At 54.0% G+C, this 18,547-nt stretch overlaps 8 protein-coding genes across 8 annotated transcripts; 4 read left to right on the forward strand and 4 right to left on the reverse strand.

Annotated features, from left to right (window-relative positions):
* Positions 1 to 95: 95 nt before the first annotated feature.
* M409DRAFT_28670 (uncharacterized protein) lies at positions 96 to 1,403 on the forward strand (the record flags this gene model as incomplete). The annotated part of the gene is made up of 1 exon (XM_033809134.1): positions 96 to 1,403. The coding sequence occupies one exon, from the start codon at positions 96 to 98 to the stop codon at positions 1,401 to 1,403; it is 1,308 nt and encodes a 435-aa protein (XP_033661676.1).
* Positions 1,404 to 1,573: 170 nt separating this feature from the next.
* On the reverse strand, positions 1,574 to 2,791 carry M409DRAFT_28671 (uncharacterized protein; the record flags this gene model as incomplete). Its single annotated transcript, XM_033809135.1, has 1 exon — positions 1,574 to 2,791. The coding sequence occupies one exon, from the start codon at positions 2,789 to 2,791 to the stop codon at positions 1,574 to 1,576; it is 1,218 nt and encodes a 405-aa protein (XP_033661677.1).
* A 657-nt stretch (positions 2,792 to 3,448) lies between these two features.
* On the reverse strand, positions 3,449 to 5,008 carry M409DRAFT_28672 (uncharacterized protein; the record flags this gene model as incomplete). The annotated part of the gene is made up of 2 exons (XM_033809136.1): positions 3,449 to 3,478; positions 3,530 to 5,008. 2 exons carry the CDS (start codon positions 5,006 to 5,008, stop codon positions 3,449 to 3,451), a joined length of 1,509 nt encoding a protein of 502 aa, XP_033661678.1.
* A 1,247-nt stretch (positions 5,009 to 6,255) lies between these two features.
* M409DRAFT_28673 (uncharacterized protein) lies at positions 6,256 to 7,218 on the forward strand (the record flags this gene model as incomplete). Its single annotated transcript, XM_033809137.1, has 1 exon — positions 6,256 to 7,218. One exon carries the CDS (start codon positions 6,256 to 6,258, stop codon positions 7,216 to 7,218), a length of 963 nt encoding a protein of 320 aa, XP_033661679.1.
* Positions 7,219 to 10,789: 3,571 nt separating this feature from the next.
* M409DRAFT_70125 (uncharacterized protein) lies at positions 10,790 to 12,229 on the reverse strand (the record flags this gene model as incomplete). Its single annotated transcript, XM_033818581.1, has 2 exons — positions 10,790 to 10,915; positions 11,261 to 12,229. The coding sequence occupies 2 exons, from the start codon at positions 12,227 to 12,229 to the stop codon at positions 10,790 to 10,792; spliced, it is 1,095 nt and encodes a 364-aa protein (XP_033661680.1).
* A 436-nt stretch (positions 12,230 to 12,665) lies between these two features.
* Positions 12,666 to 13,892, forward strand: M409DRAFT_70126 (uncharacterized protein; the record flags this gene model as incomplete). The annotated part of the gene is made up of 1 exon (XM_033818582.1): positions 12,666 to 13,892. The coding sequence occupies one exon, from the start codon at positions 12,666 to 12,668 to the stop codon at positions 13,890 to 13,892; it is 1,227 nt and encodes a 408-aa protein (XP_033661681.1).
* Positions 13,893 to 15,042: 1,150 nt separating this feature from the next.
* On the reverse strand, positions 15,043 to 17,052 carry M409DRAFT_70127 (uncharacterized protein; the record flags this gene model as incomplete). Its single annotated transcript, XM_033818583.1, has 1 exon — positions 15,043 to 17,052. The coding sequence occupies one exon, from the start codon at positions 17,050 to 17,052 to the stop codon at positions 15,043 to 15,045; it is 2,010 nt and encodes a 669-aa protein (XP_033661682.1).
* Positions 17,053 to 17,308: 256 nt separating this feature from the next.
* M409DRAFT_70128 (uncharacterized protein) lies at positions 17,309 to 18,073 on the forward strand (the record flags this gene model as incomplete). The annotated part of the gene is made up of 4 exons (XM_033818584.1): positions 17,309 to 17,332; positions 17,481 to 17,747; positions 17,811 to 17,943; positions 18,000 to 18,073. 4 exons carry the CDS (start codon positions 17,309 to 17,311, stop codon positions 18,071 to 18,073), a joined length of 498 nt encoding a protein of 165 aa, XP_033661683.1.
* Between the last annotated feature and the right edge of the window lie 474 nt (positions 18,074 to 18,547).

Here is an 18,547-nt window from a genome sequence, read left to right on the forward strand (position 1 = left end):
AAATTTAAGCTTTCTAAGCGGAACCATCTCCGCCTTCCATTTTCGAAAAATCTCGTCTCGATTTCGCTGAATTTCAATCACATACGAACATCACAATGGCGCCCAAAACCACCGCAGTCGCGACCAAAGTCGCCACGGACTCCGCCTCGCGCCTCGATAGCGCCCAGACTCTCCGCGCCTCCACCGCCCTTCTTCGCAAAATCCAAAGCGACGTCGCCGGAAAGGAATCCACCGCCGAAAAGACCAACCTCCTCGAGGACGCCGACGACGAAGATGCTTCTGATGAAGTGCCCCTCTGGCTCGTTCTCACCACCAAGAAACACATCGTCGACAAGAAGCGCCTGAAGCCTGGCAAGATCGTCCTTCCTCATCCATACCTCAACACCGAGCGAGAAGGTCTCAGGATATGCGTTATCACAGCCGACCCTCAGCGAAGATACAAAGATTTGGTAGCTGGCGCAGGGTTTCCAATCGAACTGAGCAAGAAGATTGGACGGGTGATTGGGCTGGAGAAGTTGAAGTCGAAGTACAAGAGCTATGAGAGCAGACGGCAGCTGAGGGATGAGTATGATGTTTTCCTGGCGGATGACAGGATCGTCACGTACTTGCCAACAGTGATGGGCAAGGTCTTTTACAAGGGTGGTGCGAAGAGGCCGATTCCGATTTCGTTGGAGGGCAAGAGGGAGAATGTGGATGAGAAGGGGAATAAGCGACAGAAGTTGAGCGAGGGAGGTAGTAAAGTTACGAAGAAGGAGGCTAGGTCGGAGGATGTGGCTCGTGAAGTTCAGAAGACCCTCAACAGCGCTCTCGTACACCTCGCACCAAGCACAACCACTGCGATCAAGGTCGGCGTCGCAAGCCAGAGCGCAGAGGAAGTGCAGGAGAACGTGCAAGCCGTGGTGGACGCCATGGTGGAGACGTACGTTCCCCAAAAATGGAACAACGTCCGAAGCATACACATCAAAGGCCCCGACACTGCAGCTCTGCCAATCTGGCTCGCAGAAGAGCTCTGGACAGACGAGAAGGACGTTCTCGAAGAAGCCCCCAAAGCGAACGTCGGCAAGAAGAGGAAGCGAGGCGCATTGGCCGAAGCCGCAGCGAGCGAGACTACCATCGAAGTTCCCGGACCCGACGGCCAGATGAGAAGGTTGGAGAAGCCCAGTTCGAAGCGTAAGAGCGTGGAGGCGAAAAAGGAGGTCGAGCCTGAAGCCGTTCCGGCGAAGAAGCGGAAGAGCGAGTCGAAGGAGGATGCTGAGGCGAAGGCTGCTGAGAAGGCGGAGAAGGCCGCGAGGAAGGAGGCGTTAAAGAAGGAGAAGGAGAGTGCGAAGGCAGATGTTAAGACGAAGAGTAAAGCTGCGATGGGCACGGCGAAGGCTGGGAAGAAGAGCAAGGCGAAGGCGTGATTTCATCCTTCACACGGGAACTTCTTTTTCAGGTCATGTATGGTGTTCGGGCGTTTTGGGAAGAGACGAAAAACTGGCGGTTAAGAAGCGTTTCGATATCGCTGCATTCGCAGTTGAAGGGAGTCATTATACATGATGGAACAAATACAATCTTGTACAAATATCCATCCTCATAATCCCTGCTTCCACACCCTCTCTGATCTCCACGGCCCACCCCAGTTCTCCCACGCGTGCGTAATCTCCCAACACCAACCCTCCAAGTAACTCGGTCGATATCGTGTACAATCAAAGATGACCTTCTCTCCATTCTGTCCCTCCACCAACTCATCCACATCCCCATCCAAATCCCCATCCTCCTCCACCTCCACCTCCTCGCCCTTATCAAGCGGACCAAGAAACTCCTCAAAAGCCCCCTTCAAAACCTCCTCATCCAACTGCATATGATCCCCCGGATGACTCCTGAAAACCAACGCCCCCCTCTCATCCAGCACCTTCAACCCCAACCAATCCTCCTTGTACATCCTCCTCTCCCTCAAAGGAACCACGATCCTCTCTTCATCGTCATCTCCATCTTTCGTTTTATTGAACAGCACTTCATCAAACCACCCAGTCTCCTTCGGAATGACGGTCGTATCCTCCTCGAAGACGTACATGACATATTTCCCCTTCAACCCCTCCACCAACCGCTCTTTGTAGGTTTGATTCTTGACGTCTCGCTCGTTGTTCACGTCCGCGAGGAAACTGCTGTGGGCGAGATACTCCCCGCTCGCCTCCCCCGTGCTCACGTTCACCGTCCGGTAATACTGCGCCGGCACCACATGTGACTGAACATACTCCGTCCAGGCATTGTTCTTCATGAGCGCCAGCGCGCCTTTGCACAGCAGATCCCATGTCCCGCAGGCTTTGATCGCCGCGATGCCGTTGTGTTGGCTGCCGAAGGTGATCAAAGTCCTGAACGACAACCCCTCGCAGCGCTGTAATAATCCCCGTAGGAATTGTCCGCCCTGCGAGAATCCTATCGCGTCCACGATCAACTCGTCCCCCTTCTTGCCACCACCAGCCGCCGCAAGCGACGCCTTCCACAATTCCTCATCGTTTTGGATCCCCTCACAAACCCTCCCAATCTGCTCGCTCACATTCCCGAAAAACGTCTCCTTCCGATCGTTGTCCCCATTCTCGTCGAGTCGGATATAATGCACGTGTGTTCCGGGATAAATCTCCTTGGCCAGATCCCCGACGGAATGGAGGCCCTCGGCATCGTGGCGGTCGCCTAGGCCATGCCAGATGAGGAGCGGAAGGGGAGTTTTGGCGGTTGATGGGGAGGGGAGGGCGGTGGCGGTGGTGAGGGCGAGGAGGGTGAGGGTTGTTGGGAGGGCGAGGAGGTACATTATTGTGGGCGTGGGTGGTTAGGGATTCATGGGTGTGGTGTTGTTTGTTGGAGAACGCTGACGCCTGCGATGGGAAAGCTGGAGCTTGGGACATGTCGTTGGCGTTGCCCAATCATATACCGTGTTCATCATCTCGCGCTAGCTCACGACCTGCATCTGCGCCCCGCGATCGTCATGCGGGGCAATTTGAAGGCAAGGGCCAGGGCCGGGATTCCTGGGAGCGGTCTCCTGATCGAAGTGAACACAAACGACACCTTAAACAAGCAACATCGTTTCCATTTCGCTTTTCACTTTCTACTTCAACACAGTCTCTCCTCCATACCATCTGATCCGCCATTCGCTCGATGAAAAAAGCGCCTCGCTGCATGATATCTCGAACAGGTGGAACCCCGCCATACGCAGGCTGTGTGCGTAAAACCTCTGCCCACGCCCTCCTTTTTGATGGGCATGTGCTGTGACAGTGCAAATCCATCATCGTACCGCCCGAACAGTAACACGCCATAAAGAAAAACACCACCCCAAATGCAGTACTCGCTTCGGGTAGTCAGTCGGCCGTCCATATCCAACCAACAATCGCTATGCATCCGAATCGACACGTTGCAAAGGAAAGAGCAAGGTAGTGGTTTGCGATGTAGTACGCAGTGGTGAAGGTCACGCTTAAAAGCGTGGACGCTTCCAGTAGTATTGCTGTGATGGACGTTAGGTGATAAGAATGCTTGAGCATGATCGACAACATACCTTGTGCTGCTTTCTAGCAGCTCGGATACTGGTCTTGCCCAGACTCTGGGTGACGGTATCCCGACGCATGGTATCGACGTCCATCTCTGGGACATAGTAGAACTCGCTTTCCAACAGCTTGCCGGCGGCGTCTTTGCCTTCCCGACTGATCTCACCAACGCAGGGGATAGAGTCCAGCAGGGTCTTCAACTCAGAAGCGGACAGCACGTCTCGATTCTCGGTGTCAGACGGCTTCGCCATGGCTCCACGAAGCTCTGCTGGAAGGTTGCTGTGGATGGTCGACAGCGGTAGGGAGTGAATGCGGGAGAAGGCGAGCTGGTTGATAACATGGTTCTTGACTGGACTGGCGCGGAACTGAGGTGCTGAGACACTGCGACCTGGCGAATTGAAGGACGACTTCAGCGGCTTGCGCTGTCGTTCTGGAGAACTGGCCTGGAAGGACTGGAAGTGAGACATGATGTTGTCACCGAATGGACCAAAGGAATGCACAATGGGATCGTTCTCCTCATCATGCTCGGAGAACTCTTCTTGCTCAGAGGCGAGACTGGTCTTGGACTCGTTGAGGATGTCCTTCGAACAGGTGGTGAGTTTAGGAGTGGGAGTTGGTTCGTGTTCTGGCTCAGGTGTAGGGTCGTGGGGAGCATCCTCGTCCGAGTTGTGGTCCTCGTAGATCTGGACGGGAGCAGAGTCGGCGCGGAAAGTCGATGAGAAAGTGGCACCAAAGCTGAGGCCGTTGAGACCGGGGCTTGGCGAGACGGGAGATGCTGGACGAGGTGGCAGCATAACAGGTGGGCTTGACGCGATGGGAGTCGGGTTCTGGCGCTTGGATGGAGAGTCGACTGCCCATGGTGATCTCGACTCGACGGATGGTGGGTCGCGTGCATCATCCTTCGGCCACACGAGCATGACACGCGTATCCTGCACGTCCACCATGATCTGGCTCAGAGGTTTGCCGCACTCGAACAGTTCTCCCTTCGCCAGACTGACAATCTCTCCACGACAGTGCACTTTTGCTCCATTCCAACCCAGACACTCCACCTCGACCTTGCCATTGGGCCATGCATCGTCGGGAGCGTGATACGAAGCACGCACGTGCACGCGTGAAATGTGACGGTTGGCGGAGAGCTGGTAGTCGGAAGAATTGCTGGAGCGTCCCATGAGGACTGGCTCGCCATTGATGGGGAGGTTAAGAGACGGAACATCGCCCAATGGAGCGCGTTCGGAGAGGGCTGAGATCTGGCGTTGAAGTCCCGGACGTGTCAGACGCGAGGGTGGTGAAGATGGAAGGACACCGGTAGATGATGTCGGCACGGGCGTGGGATAGTATGGGCGGTCATCTAGCTCGTCGAATTTCCGCTTGGCCGCTCGAGGCAGGCCTGGTGAGGACGAGAGCGGTTCGAAGGCGGGTAGCAGAGATGGGCGACGCGGTGGTGCATCTTTCTGTTCTGTCGAGGGCAATGGATTGCCATCTTCTGCCATGATGGGTGGTGAAGCTGTAGGTACGCGTCAATGACCGTGTCGGCGGCCCAGAAGGTCGGTGAAGTCGTGATATGTCGAGCTGAGGCTGGTGGGGGTTGGTGTAGGATATGTCGCGTATGTCTGCCGTCAGTGGGTTGCAATGAGTGACGAGTAGTTGGGCGAAGTGGTCATTGTACAAGGCGTCGGGGTGGGACAGGTGGTGAGGAGGCACTCTGGCCGGTGTCGAGTGGAGGAGTCGAGGTGCGAGGTTCGAGAGGAATGGATGGTAGGTCCAAGCCAAAGCGCGTCTCGCGTGTCGGCGCTTGAATTTCGGCAGGCAGCTCGCCGTTAGCGTTCCGTGGTCTGGAGGTCGACGAGACACATGTCTGGAAACAGTGATGGCATAGGAGAAGGAGAAGAATTGGACAAGTGGTGGACTGAATTCTCCTTTCCTTGTTTGCCAGAAATTCATTGATATCTCTTGCTGCATTAGATCGATCATGGGTCTCCAGACTCCCGCCAAGACTTAACATGTGCCTCAGGCTGCCGACGGTTTTGGGGCGGGGCACGCCGATTCGATGTGACCAGCCATTGCTTTCACGTCAACGACACGCAAAAAACACGATATGCACACGCTCACGTCGCGAGGCAGAAAAATTCTCAAAGCCCATATCCACTTGCAAGACACTTCGAGAAGATATACAACCAATACACACGGTAACACGCCTTACCATACCAAGCTCGCATGTCTTCCTACATATACTTGGATACATGGACGAGCAAGCAGTCGTCCGTCGTGCAACGTATCTTCAGTATGACGGACGCCCGCGTACCTGCAGACCGCTTTCAGGCCATTGGCTTCGGGAGCGGTGCCTTGTCCATGTGTACGTGGAGAAGTGCTGGCATCCGGACGGGTTCCTCGAAGATGCTTCCGCGTCCGTTACTGCTTCCTCTTACCAATGTACAGTGATACAGGTGCGGCCGCTTCAGCTCCTCGACGGCCGCTGGCTCGCAGCCTTGTGATGGCAAGTAGGAATATGCGGCATAGCAGGTGGCTTCATGGCGGCCGCATGGTATGGGATATAAGAGGACTGGAGACATGCCAGTGGTAAGAGTGGGTATGAAAGAATATCTGATTTCCTTCTAGTCTCTCCAAAGACAATCGCCTTTCAAAGGCCATCTCCCTCAAACAACTATCTGAATTCAAGAATCGTCTTTCTCGAAAGACTTTCCGTCAAGCACAAACTCTTGTCGAGACTATCTCAACAATGTCCTGGACCGACTTCTTCCAATCCTGCTACTTCATTCCCCCGCCCACCCTCACCGAACACAACCTCCCCTCCCAATCAGGTCGGGTCTTCATTGTAACAGGCGGCTACTCGGGCGTAGGAAAAGAACTCGCCAAGCTCCTCTACCAAGCCCACGGCACCATCTACATCGCCGGCCGCGACGCCTCCAAAGGCCAGGCCGCCATCGAGGAGATAAAATCCCTCTTCCCAACCTCCGACGGAAGACTAGAGTTCCTCTTCCTGGACCTCGCAGATCTCTCCACGATCAAATCCTCAGCAGAGACGTTCATAAAGAAGGAATCCCGTCTCGATGTCCTGACGAACAACGCAGGCGTCATGACACCCCCCGTCGGCTCTCGAACCGCCCAAGGCCACGAACTCCAAATGGGCACCAACGCCCTAGGCCACTACCTCTTCACGACCCTCCTCCTCCCCATCCTCCTCAAAACCGCCCAAATCTCCCCAGCAAAAACCGTCCGCATAACCTGGGCCTCCTCCCTCGCAACCTTCATGGCCCCACCCGGCGGAATCCTCTTCGACATCACAACCACCACCTCCTCCCCACGCATCCTCAACAGCCCCATGCGCGACTACCAACAATCCAAATCCGGCACCATCTTCCTCGCCCACGAATTCCAGTCTCGTTACCCTTCCATCGTCAGCGTCCCCTTCAATCCCGGAAATCTCCACTCCGAACTGCAGCGCACGCAGTCCTGGTGGTTGTGGATCGTGACGCAGTTGCTGGCTTATCCGACTAAGATGGGGGCTTATACGGAGTTGTGGGCGGGGTGGGCGGAGGAGGTTGGAGAGGAGGGGAATAGGGGGAGGTATGTGGGTCCTTGGGGGCGGTTTAGAAGTGTGAGGGGCGATATTGAGAATAATCGTGTTGGGGTGGAGAGGTTTGTGGAGTGGTGTGAGGAGGAGACGGCAGGGTTCCTGTAGGTCGGCGAAACGTCCTTGGCTCGGACTTCTGGTGAATGAGCTGTATCTCGTGATTTCTGTCGATGTCTTCATATAGTAGTCACCCGTTTCAAACGCGGAAACGTATCATTCTCTTGCTCCAGAGGTGCTGGCAGCTTCTCCATACGAAGAGGTGGCGGTGACCATTCCAGCTTTTTCTCCTTTCGGGCGTCTGCCAGCTGTTTCGCTGGCAAATTTTCGTTCGCAGAATCGTTTTCAGAATCTCTGGTCTCCTCCACATAAGCCACATGAATCTGTGCGCCAGGCCTGTAGTAACTCCTCGACGGAGAATCAGGCGCAATGCGATGCTGGGTGGTGTCCTCTTCAGGGGAAAGGCTTGGCATAGACGAACTGGGCTCCGCACCTGGTTCCGCCGCTCCGTCGTCTGTACGGAGAGTATCGACAGGTGGAGGGGGAAAGTAAAGACTATCTGGATAAGGGCGTCGCGAGAGATGCTGCAGGTCTCCAGGTCGGGGTGAGTAAGAACGGTAATAGTCTGCTTCACGGATGTTAGTGCTAGGCACGATGCACAGAGCTGTTGGCTCTTTGCTTACCGTCTTCACCCTCGCGCCTTCTTCCTCGTCTACCTCCGTATAGTTCGCCGTCGGCATCGGTGCTGTCGTCCCAACTGCTTGTGGACGATTGTCGGCGGCGGCGAGTGACTTTCCTGATTCGAAATTCCGTTGGCATCGCCTCCTGAGCCCGAATGCCGTCTTCTATAACGTCCCAAGAGGTTCTAGTGGAACTGCGTCTGCGGGGCCGTCGATAGAACGAGTCTGTACTGCTATCCCGCTCATAATATCGACTCCGCCGACCAGGGACTTGTCGTTTGTCCGTGCCAGCTTTGCGAGGTCTACTGATCCTAGGCGAATTCGAATGCCGGCGAGATCCATAAGGGCTGAGAGATCGGGACCGCGACCTTAAAGGTGAATCCGTGGTCGAACAGGAGCGATGACGAGAAGCTCGATACGGCCAGCGCGGAAAAAGCAACTGAGGCGCCCAAGCCTTCACCCAATCTTGCCAGAATTTCAGGAACGGTCGCATTGATTTGTAGCCAGATTTGTACGTATCCGAAGCGAAGAGGCCGCAGTTGAAGCCGTCGTCTCGGTTGCAATACGTGCCCTTCGGTGGAAGTCCAGACGATTGCAATTTGGGTTCCTCAATGCGCGACGTAGAGACTCGAGCTTTCAGTGGTGAGGAGCTGAAGACGCTACCTGTCGTGACGGGAGATATCTTCTTGCTGAGAGCACTTGGCGGGCTTGCTTTCGAGGACGTGGCCACTGGCAGCTTGGAAACATACTTCAATCGTCTGGCCTCTTGATCTTTTGCTCTATTGGCCACGAAATTGTGTAGAGCTTCATCAAGGGCGTTGTGGGCGTGGTCCGGGAAGTCCAAACTGGAGAGCGCGCCTTGCAACTCCGTCTCTGGGAGGAAGATCTTTTTGCAGAAGTCTGATGTGCTCGAGTTAGTCAAAGAGGCGTCGAAACAAGTTCATTAAAGGCTTACCAATGCTGGACCGAATGTGCGCCTGCGAGTCGCCAGTATCCTTGTTGGCCACTTCTCCCGCTCTCTCGAAGGACCGCAGGGCTCCCTTGAGCTTTCCCCTCCGTAGTCGAACGCGGGCCAGTTCAATGAGCATGTTGTACGAATCTTCGTTGTCGATACCGAAAGCGGCACCATGTAGGTCAAGCAGCTGGGTCAGGACGTCTTCTGCCTCTGCTAATTTGTTCTCATGACGGTACGTCCAGCTCAGAAGATGCATGGGCGCGGTGAATGCATCGTGCTCTATTCCGTAATAGAGAACGACCAGCTCTTTCAGGCTCAAGAGCATCTCTTCGGCTTCCACTAGCCTTTCTTGTTGGATGTACCTTGTGCTCAAGCACCACAGCGCCGGCATGACATACGTCGTCTGCATCCATTTGTGCTTGCTTTCATCATCTACCTTGTACTTTAGTGCCGTTCTCCAATAGCTCTCTGCTAGTCTGTATGACCCCTGGTGAAAGTGCAGGTTCCCTAGCTGATAGGTCACCTCCATCGCCATCCAATGACTTTGACCAAGGGAGCGTTGTATCCCACGTAAGGACAGCTCAAGAAACTCTAAGGTTTGACTGGAGCTGAGGTCATAACATGTACGCGCGATGTCGTATGCCGTGAGGTATGCCTTCTCGTGACTGACGCCATACAGCTCTTCGTAGCCGCGCAGAGTCTCACGGTATCGGCTCCGGGCAAGTTCCATATGGCCACGATCTCTTTCCAAGACCGCCAAACGGTGAAGCGTGTCCAGAGCATTGGCGCTATTCTTCCCGAATCGGGACCTGTAGCTTTCCAGGGTGCGGCCGTACAGCATCGAAGCTTGATCCGCGAGGCCAGCCTTCGTGAGTACATCCCCAGCTATGCTCATCGTTCGTAGCGTCCAGTCGTGGTCTGGGCCAAGAACTGTCTGACAAACAGCAAGGATGTGTTCATATAGCCTAATGCTCGCCACGCGTTCTTCCCAGTTGTCCAAGAGCTTCGCGACATTGTTCAGGCTCCTAATAGCTTGTACGTTGCCACCAGGCTGAATACTATTCGCTTGATGGCGTGCATGTGGCAACAGTCTTCGCTCGAGCACCTCGTTGGCATTGTCACTACCAGTCCCAATGATATAGACTGCCATTTGGTACAGTTCACTTCGTTCGTCAGCGCTCCCGATTTGGTGTCGAGTCCAGTCATGTACTACCCGATGCATTGAATAGCCCTCTCCACTGGCTGATATGGACGCAAGAGAATATGCGAGCAACACATTCATGCGATCGTGGAAGGTCAGCTCATCATGGACAAGCAATGAGTACCACATAGGCCATTTCATCTCCACAATTTTACCTGACGGCACAGCCAATAAGTCGAACCAAAGGTCTCCATTGTGCATATATGCCCATAGACGAAGCACACCGGCTGCTGCTGGACTCTCTCTCACGACCTGTTCGTAAGACAGGACCCACGTAGTGAGTAAGCTTCGTTCAAGGTACTCCTCGAGTGGAAACTCCTCTTGGCTGTGCATCAACCTCGTCCAGGTCTTTTCGTACATCTCCAGATACTTTTGCACAGTCAAAGGCTTGCGCAAATAGCACCCTGCTTGAGCTAGCGCCAATGGTAGGCCACCAAGTCGGTCGATAAGTGGTTTCGCGCCTGCACATACTCAGCAACGCAGATGAAGTAGAACTGATTGACTCACCTGGTAGAGGTTTGCCAGCTCTTGATTCTAAAATGCGCAATGCCTGTTCGTTGTTGACCTTGTCTAGGCGAAGATGCTTCTTGGACCTCAGAAGGTACGACAAACGCGTTGTGACAAGTATGTTGCCGTGGTCACAATCTGGGAGAAACGAGTTGATATCGTATGCATCACCGTCACCTCCTCTGGTCCAGTCGCGGTCGACATTGTCATATATCAGTAACCAGTTGTTAGTGCTCTCTTCTGAAAGCCAAGAGAGAAATTGCGTCGAGACGTCGTCGGTGGTGTTCGATGCCGAAGACTGAGGGACGTCGCCCACTTTTGTCAGGGTGAAATCACGTTTCACCATAATTCCCAACGCTCTCGACGCTGATTCTGCCAGGGACTGCTGTAGTGAAGACCTTGACGAGCCGTCAAGCCACCAAACTGAGTCAAACCGAGATTTGTTTTGTCGTGCAAACTCAACGCCTGATCTCTAAGTCAGCAGCCACTTCATTCATACTAATGGTGTCGTCAACCCACACAACTGAGTTTTCCCAATCCCGCCCATGCCGCTCACTATCAAGGTCTTTGCGGACGACCGGGTCCTATCTTCTTCCGACAAGAAATATGATCGAAGCACTTCCATCTCTACGTCTCGCGGAATGAAGTCGTCGATTATCGGCATGCCCTTGGAGTTAAACGGAATAGAACCTGCTTTGCGTCAGACCATTTTGAACGTTCGATTGGTTCCAATAAAGGCCTACTCGGGGGCGCAGGTAACGCTTTTTGCAAGGCGATCGTAGCGATTGCTCTGTCCTTGGGCGCACCTGCGGGCTTCATTTCATCGAGACCTTGCGGCACTACGAAACCCAAGAATTCTTTTGCGAAAGCTGCAGCAGCAGACGCCGCATACCGTTGCCACCCCTTGTGTTTGTGGGAGTCGGAGTAGTCGCATATACCTCGAATGACCATACACCGGAAGTTTTCATCAAGCCCAGCCGCTTCCATTTCGAAGCATAGAGCGCCAAGCTCTTTCGCAATGCGATCGCGCTCCGGCGCATGTCGCATGACTTTGTCGGCAGATGCAATGTTGCCATAATGTATGACAGGTATTGAAGGATTCTTGCGCTCTGGCCTTTTCACGACTCTGCTGATATCACAGTGCTCAGATGAGGGAACCCCGTCGCATGCTGCCTCGGGTCCTCCAACATGGTCATACGTGGACTCGAAAAGTACGTCGTTGTTGGCTCCAGGGAATCGATATTCTGGTCCCATTTCTTCTACAATCTTGGCCAGGTGCTCGGGCATCTTGTTCCACTTCGGCCGCTCATGTTTCGCTCGCAGTCCAGCTAGGGCGCTGAGAAGCGCAGGAGGAGGCTTGCTCAACATCGCCGTGCGCGAGAAGCCATTCGGCAGTTCTTTTCCAAAGTCATATTGAACGACGCCACCATGAGTTCCCTGCGGCCTACCTACGACAACATCCCCCAGACGGATGTCGTTGGCCTTGCTGGGTGCTCCACCCCCGATGCCCACCATCAACCCAACCTTGATATGGAATGTCCGCATAACATCTGTGCCCACTTTCGCAGCCGATGCTTTCCCAGTCATGCCATCAGGCAGGCATGCAATTACCACATAGTGCGCCCCAACTTGCCCAAACGTATAGCTGTGCTCATCTTCTTGAGGTATTCCCTGAGGCCGCTCGTGCTCTTCGTCGAGAGCTGCTTCGACAGCAGCCTTCTCCAGCGGTAGCGCGCATAGTATTCCGACCTGATAGAAGTTGAACGGCAAGCTTTTCATGTTGCCTGCGAGGCATCTGTGGATCCCGTCACATGGCGTGTGAAGTTAGTGAGTACTTTTACAATAACTGTGCACGTTCTGAAGCAAAGACCAGCAGTCAGGCTGGCGCATTCTGTCCCTCAGCCGTACGCTTTAGCTGCATCAAGCCTGTGCGACGGGATGGGTACCGTGAGGGCGGCGGCCTCAATGTTTCTTGACTGCGATAGTTGGCATCGTACACGCCGTGTCAACACAAGAATGTCATTGGGAACATGAGTTCCAGATTCGAATCTGCACGAGACTTGAAGGCGAGGTGAGGTGCAATGGAAGAAGCTCAGACCGCGAAACGTCACCTCTTGGATCTCACTGCCTCAACTTCCACGCATCCCAATACCACACCTCTCACACCTTCAACACCCGAGACCACCTCGATCCTCACCCTACCGAAATCGCCAAAATGTCATCCACCAAACGCATCGAACAATGGGAAATCGACCGCTACTGGGAAATCTTCACCTCCCTCTCCAACAACAGCACGCACCTCTCAGGCGCCCAAGCCGCCACGGTCCTCAAAAATTCCCACCTCCGCGATGACCAGCTCGAGCGAATCTGGGACCTCTCCGACGTCGACGGCGACGGCCAGCTCGACTTCGAAGAGTTCTGCGTCGCCATGCGCCTCATCTACGACCTCATGAACGGCGAGTACATGGACGTGCCACGGACGCTGCCGGATTGGCTGGTCCCGGAGAGCAAAGCGCACTTGGTACAGGCGGGGCGTGCGGTGAGTGGGGGAGGGGAGTCGTTTGGGAGGGTCGATTATGAGGATGAGGATGATGGGAGTGGGTTGAAGGATGGGTTTGATTGGTACATGTCGCCATCCGACCGGGCGAAGTACGAGGAGATATACACGAGTTCGCGGAATCCAAGGAATGGGCTCATATCTTTCGAGGCGTTGTCGGATCTGTACGATTCTTTGGATGTGCCTGATACCGATGTGCGGAGCGCGTGGAATCTGGTGAATCCGAAGAGTGAAGAGGGGATCAACAAGGATGCTTGTCTGGCTTTTCTGCATATCCTGAATCACAGGCATGAGGGCTACCGGATCCCTCGAAGTGTACCACCGAGTCTGCGCGCAACATTTGAGCAGGGCAAGATCGAATACAACATCGACAGAGTGAATGCGCAACAAAAGGCAGCAGATCGATGGGGCACGAAGCGAGATGATAGCACGTTGAGCGGAAAGAAGGCGAAGTTTGGGGATTCGTATTTAAGCCGACTGGGTGTTGGGGACAGAAAACCGAAAGGTACCGACTTCAGTGCCACGCCGCGGGATGGAGAATGGGAGGAAGTGCGGCTGAAGAAGCAGCTCAAAGACCTAGAAGACAAGATTGCGAAGGTCGAGGACGGTGCAAAGAGCAGGCGCGATCGCGGTGGGAGGAGAGAGGACTCGAAGCCAGCTCTTGTGAAGAGGGAACTGGAGCAGCTTTTGGATTACAAGAGGCGAGAGCTGCGAGATTTGGAGAATGGAGAGGGCAAGGCGAAGACGGGGCAGAGCTTGAAGGCTTTCCAGGATGAGACCGGGATGGTCAAGGAGCAGGTTGATGGCTTGCAGGAGCATTTGCGTCAAAGAGAGGCTGCTCTGCAGGACTTGAGAGACCAGATCGAGGCAGAGAAGGCGGGTTGAAGATGATCGTGTAGCGCATGTTCAGACTTGTGTATAGAGTATACCCTTGCAGGCGACCGTCCGAAAAAGGCTTGTCGATCGGTGGTTTCAAATGCGCATCGGGTTCCTTATTCTTTACTACCTTCCGTGACGCTCCAGCGTGGAAATGCGAAAGCGTCGAGGAATGTTCGTTCCAACCGCCGAGTTCATGCATTGCTGTCATTTCGCGCTATCACTTGCTGCTACTCTGATCTAAGCAGTCCTACTCCGGTTCGTGCCACCCACAACAGCAAAACCTGCAACTCCTGCAACCCGCGCAAATCGTCTACTTCAGCTTCTTCTTTGGGCGGAGCTGGTTGGTGTGTCCACACTTCTTCTTACGGCAGTTGGTGGCACGCGGGGGAAGGCGGGCCTGGGTGTATCTAGTCAGTGGATCTGACCTCGACAAATGGCTGCTATCGCAACTTACGTAGCACTTCCGGCAGATCATCTTCTCGCAGTTGTACTTGGAGGCAAGGGCCTTGAGCGATGGCTCGATGATACCACCACGGAGACGGAGGACCAAGTGGAGTGTAGACTCCTGTATCCAGAATCAGCACTTCCGATCTTGACCATTCCATATCCAACATCATCTGCATATCGCTCTCAACGCACCTTCTGGATGTTGTAGTCCGAAAGAGTGCGGCCATCCTCAAGCTGCTTTCCGGCGAAAATGAGACGCTGCTGGTCCGGGGGAATGCCCTCCTTGTCCTGGATCTTGCTCTTCACATTGTCGATGGTGTCGGAAGACTCCACCTCGAGGGTGATGGTCTTACCCGTGAGGGTCTTGACGAAGCTGTGGGCAGGGTCGATGTCAGTATTTGCGGCGCATTGCGTTTCGAGGTGGCGTTCGCGGTCGCTACGTACATCTGCACTGCAGAAATTGTCAGCACTTCATTCTGGAGCACATCATCATGTGTACTCTCTCTCTGCGTATACTCACTTTTGGCGGTCTTCGCTGTGTGGTTAGTTGTCTCGACGGTGTGACGAAGCGTGGTCGGCGAGGGACGATTTGACGAAGGAGCGAAGTGCGCCGGGCTTGGCGATGGCCCGTGCATCGAGATCTTTGCCTGACTGACGACCTCACATCTTGTGCTTGTACATTACTTCTACAATACCATGTCTCTATATATTACGACTCCACACCGAGTGCGTCTCTTCGATGCGCAAAATAAGCCTGCAGGTCCTCTGCAAGTTTCCCCTCCGTGTCTGCAATAATCGTGCACACCAGCGAATAGTTGTTGTACAAGAATCGCTCTCTTTTTCTTGCCTCAGCAATGCTTTTGCTCAATTTTGTCAAGAACGCCTCAAAGTCGCCCCGAAGCCTTCCAAGACTGTTTGAAACCGGCTCGTCGTCCCCGGCTTCACTACTCAATGCAAGTATGCCTTGCAGAAAGTTCGCGAAGCGCTGCGTCAGCGGATGAGGCGCTGTCGTGGGGGCAGTTGAAGGCGAAGATGTCAGAGTCAGTGCAGATCCTGTCGGTTTGCCTGACAATGATCCTGTTGCCTTGCGGATAGAGTCACAGTGGGCGTCGATGATTTGCTGGAAACGAGGCCACAGGAGCATGTTGGTGCCGTTGATATAGCCTTCCACCACGGGGACCTTCCGACGTTGCAGCTCGAACGCTAAATGCTGTGTCAGGCGGACGCAAGTCAATACACCCAGGGCGTCGAGTGTGCCTTCGATCAGCTGCCTAGTTAATGCGTAGCCCAGCTCAAACGTGGGCTGGAAGATTTCGGTGAACTTCCTATTGGTGGCTTGAAACGGCTGTTTGGAAAAGAATTCGGTCAAGAAAGAGTACTCCGCCGATGCATTATCAATCAAGGCCAGGTTGAACGTGCGAAAGGGTACCTCGAGGTAGTGTGTGCCTTTGTCGTCTTCTGCGGCGAAGGATGGCAAGGCAGAGTCGTTGGAACTTCGAACGATGTCCATACGGCGGCCAATCGAGAATGTGTCGTGCGGTGCTGCAGCTTTTACCGTTCTCTTCACGTTTCCTTCGCCTGCAATGACGTCCGTCTGATCGATGATGTGAACGTTCAACTTCTCAACCGCGGCCTTGTATCGTGTGAAGTTGTGCAGATAGTACCAGCGCATAGTGTTGATATATGCTTGTGAGATTTCCTCGGCAAGCGCAGGCTGCTGTTTGGCCAAAAAAGCGAAAACGTCTTTGTATCGCAGAAAGCTATTCTGCTGAATGACCTGAGCATTGATGCTTGGCGACCGCAATGCTTTGATTTGGGCCACGACATAGTCTCGTGTTCGCTCTACGGCTTTCGTCGATATGTCGTTGACGAATGGCTGGATGTCTTGAGCAGCTTTGACGTCCCTCCCTTCCTTGATCTTGGCGTCAATTGATTTGGATCGTTTCTCCAGCTCATAAAGCGATCGTATCCATTGATCGTCCACGGCGCCTTCGGTGATCTTGCGCACTACCCCAGGAGGGATACAGAATGCCTCGACTTCAGGACCAAGCACTTTCTCCACTGCTTTCCTATTCTCGAGCTTGTTGTTCAATGCGGTCGACCGGCTCTGCAGACTCTCAATCTCGGTAGACACAGCAGCAAGCTCAGCCTGAAAGCTTGTCAAATATGTCTCCACTGACTTCAAGACTTCGTCACAGGCAAGGATGGATTTGTGTAGATCTTCAAACTTGTCCTTTTCTTTCTCGAAATCCTGAATCACCTCAATGTCTTTGACATCCCCATCGTTCCCGTCTTTTGTGCTTTCCAGCTGCCCACTGGCAAAGTCTTCCAGACTCAGTCCATCAAAACTGATGCTGCCGGCCACCTCTATCGTATCGATGTCTTCAAAACTCTCGTCATTCGTCTGCGGCCCTGACACTGGTCCAATGATGCCCTCCAACACCTCCAAGGAATCACCTTCATCTGCAGCTGTGGATTGTGAGAGCTGGCTTTTGAGATTTGAACCATTGGGCACTCTGGCAGCAGCAGGGAGACTTTCGGTCGATCCGGCGACCGAAGCAAGCGAAAGGGAAGAGCTTCTCGGTTGTATCCCTGGACGTCGCGGCAATGTGCTTGGTCCTAGTTGTATAGATCTTCGCGGCGCTGGGGAGAGCACTCGACTGGGAGTTGGCGAAGGGGTAGTATCGCGCGACTGCACCGAGAATCGTTCCAGCCACATTGCATCGCCAGAGGTGGGTGGTCCAGTACTGGTTAATAAACTTCCGGACTCGATCTCGAACATACACGTGTGATCAGGCACGTGATCTGCGACGAGCTAGCGGCTCTAGCCTCTTGCCAGCCGAGTGGCGACCCTAGTTTTGAGTTTCGAGGAGGGGTGCACACTCCATCCATTTGCGATTTTCTGCCACTGCCTACTACACCTCACTTCCTCGTCAACCACCACCACACCTTTCCCCACACCCTCGCTCTACAACATGGCGGAGAACAACGACGCTCAGGTAAGGATACCTTCTATTTCCATTCGCGCCATTTATCGGCCTTCTGGGCGCCCACGAGTCCCGCTCGGAGGGATATCAACCTCAGCGCTTTGCGCCCACCTTCTGGGCCCATCCGTTATCACATGCGCTAACACCGTACCTCTTACAGCATGAAGTCTCCTTCGACAGCGCCGATGCTGGTGCCTCGACCACCTTCCCAATGCAGTGCTCTGCTTTGAGGAAGAACGGCCACGTCGTCATCAAGGGCCGTCCATGCAAGATCGTCGAAATGTCCACCTCCAAGACCGGCAAGCACGGTCACGCCAAGGTCCACTTGGTTGCCATCGACATCTTCACCGGCAAGAAGTTGGAAGATCTGTCTCCATCCACCCACAACATGGACGTCCCCAACGTCTCCCGCCGCGAGTACCAGCTGGTGAGCAAGAGCCCGAACATGCTATACACACTCAAAAACATCAGGCTGACGGCAAGACACTAGCTCGACGTCACTGACGATGGCTTCCTCTCCCTCATGTCCGAGGGTGGTGACACCAAGGACGACGTCAAGGTTCCAGACGGTGAAATCGGAGACAAGATTAAGAAGCTCTTCGAGGAGGAGGGCAAGGACACCAGTAAGTCTTGATATTATTCAAGGACAAGGTGCATTGTTGCTAATGAGCACTTCCAGACGTCATCATTCTCACCGCCATGGGTGAGGAGGCTGCCATCGAAGCCAAGGAGGCTCCTCAGGGCAAGGCTTAAATGAACTGCAAAAGCGATATCCTGGAATGTGACAATTTCATGAGGAGCCCGGACATCACTTATGGGTATACGTCAGGCAATGACCAAACGCGGCATGAAATGGTGTTGAAGCGAATAATCTTCGCTGGGGATAGTCGTGCGATTCTAATCGAGCGCGCGCTGGCGTCTCGAGGAAGCATCTAGACAGTGATGTCAAAAGCATGTTGCTTCACCAATCTTTCACTCCTCATTTGATGACTGTGTAGGAATCTAGATTTCAGTGACATACAGGAGCACGGCCGCGTTGAAGTGAGCATGAGGTAAGCACATTCACGTGCGAGACGACGCGAGGTTTGCCAGCTTCTTCACGTCCTCGGTTGATGTAGCATTTCATCAACATCGAACTTTTACGTTCCGCACAAATATTTGCGCCTTTGCCTCAAACACAGGGACCTCATCAGTCATCAGTCATGTTGCGTCGTCTCGAAAAGTCGC

Source organism: Zasmidium cellare, assembly GCF_010093935.1.
Source record: "Zasmidium cellare ATCC 36951 unplaced genomic scaffold M409scaffold_45, whole genome shotgun sequence".
Taxonomy (NCBI): Eukaryota; Fungi; Ascomycota; class Dothideomycetes; order Mycosphaerellales; family Mycosphaerellaceae; genus Zasmidium; species Zasmidium cellare.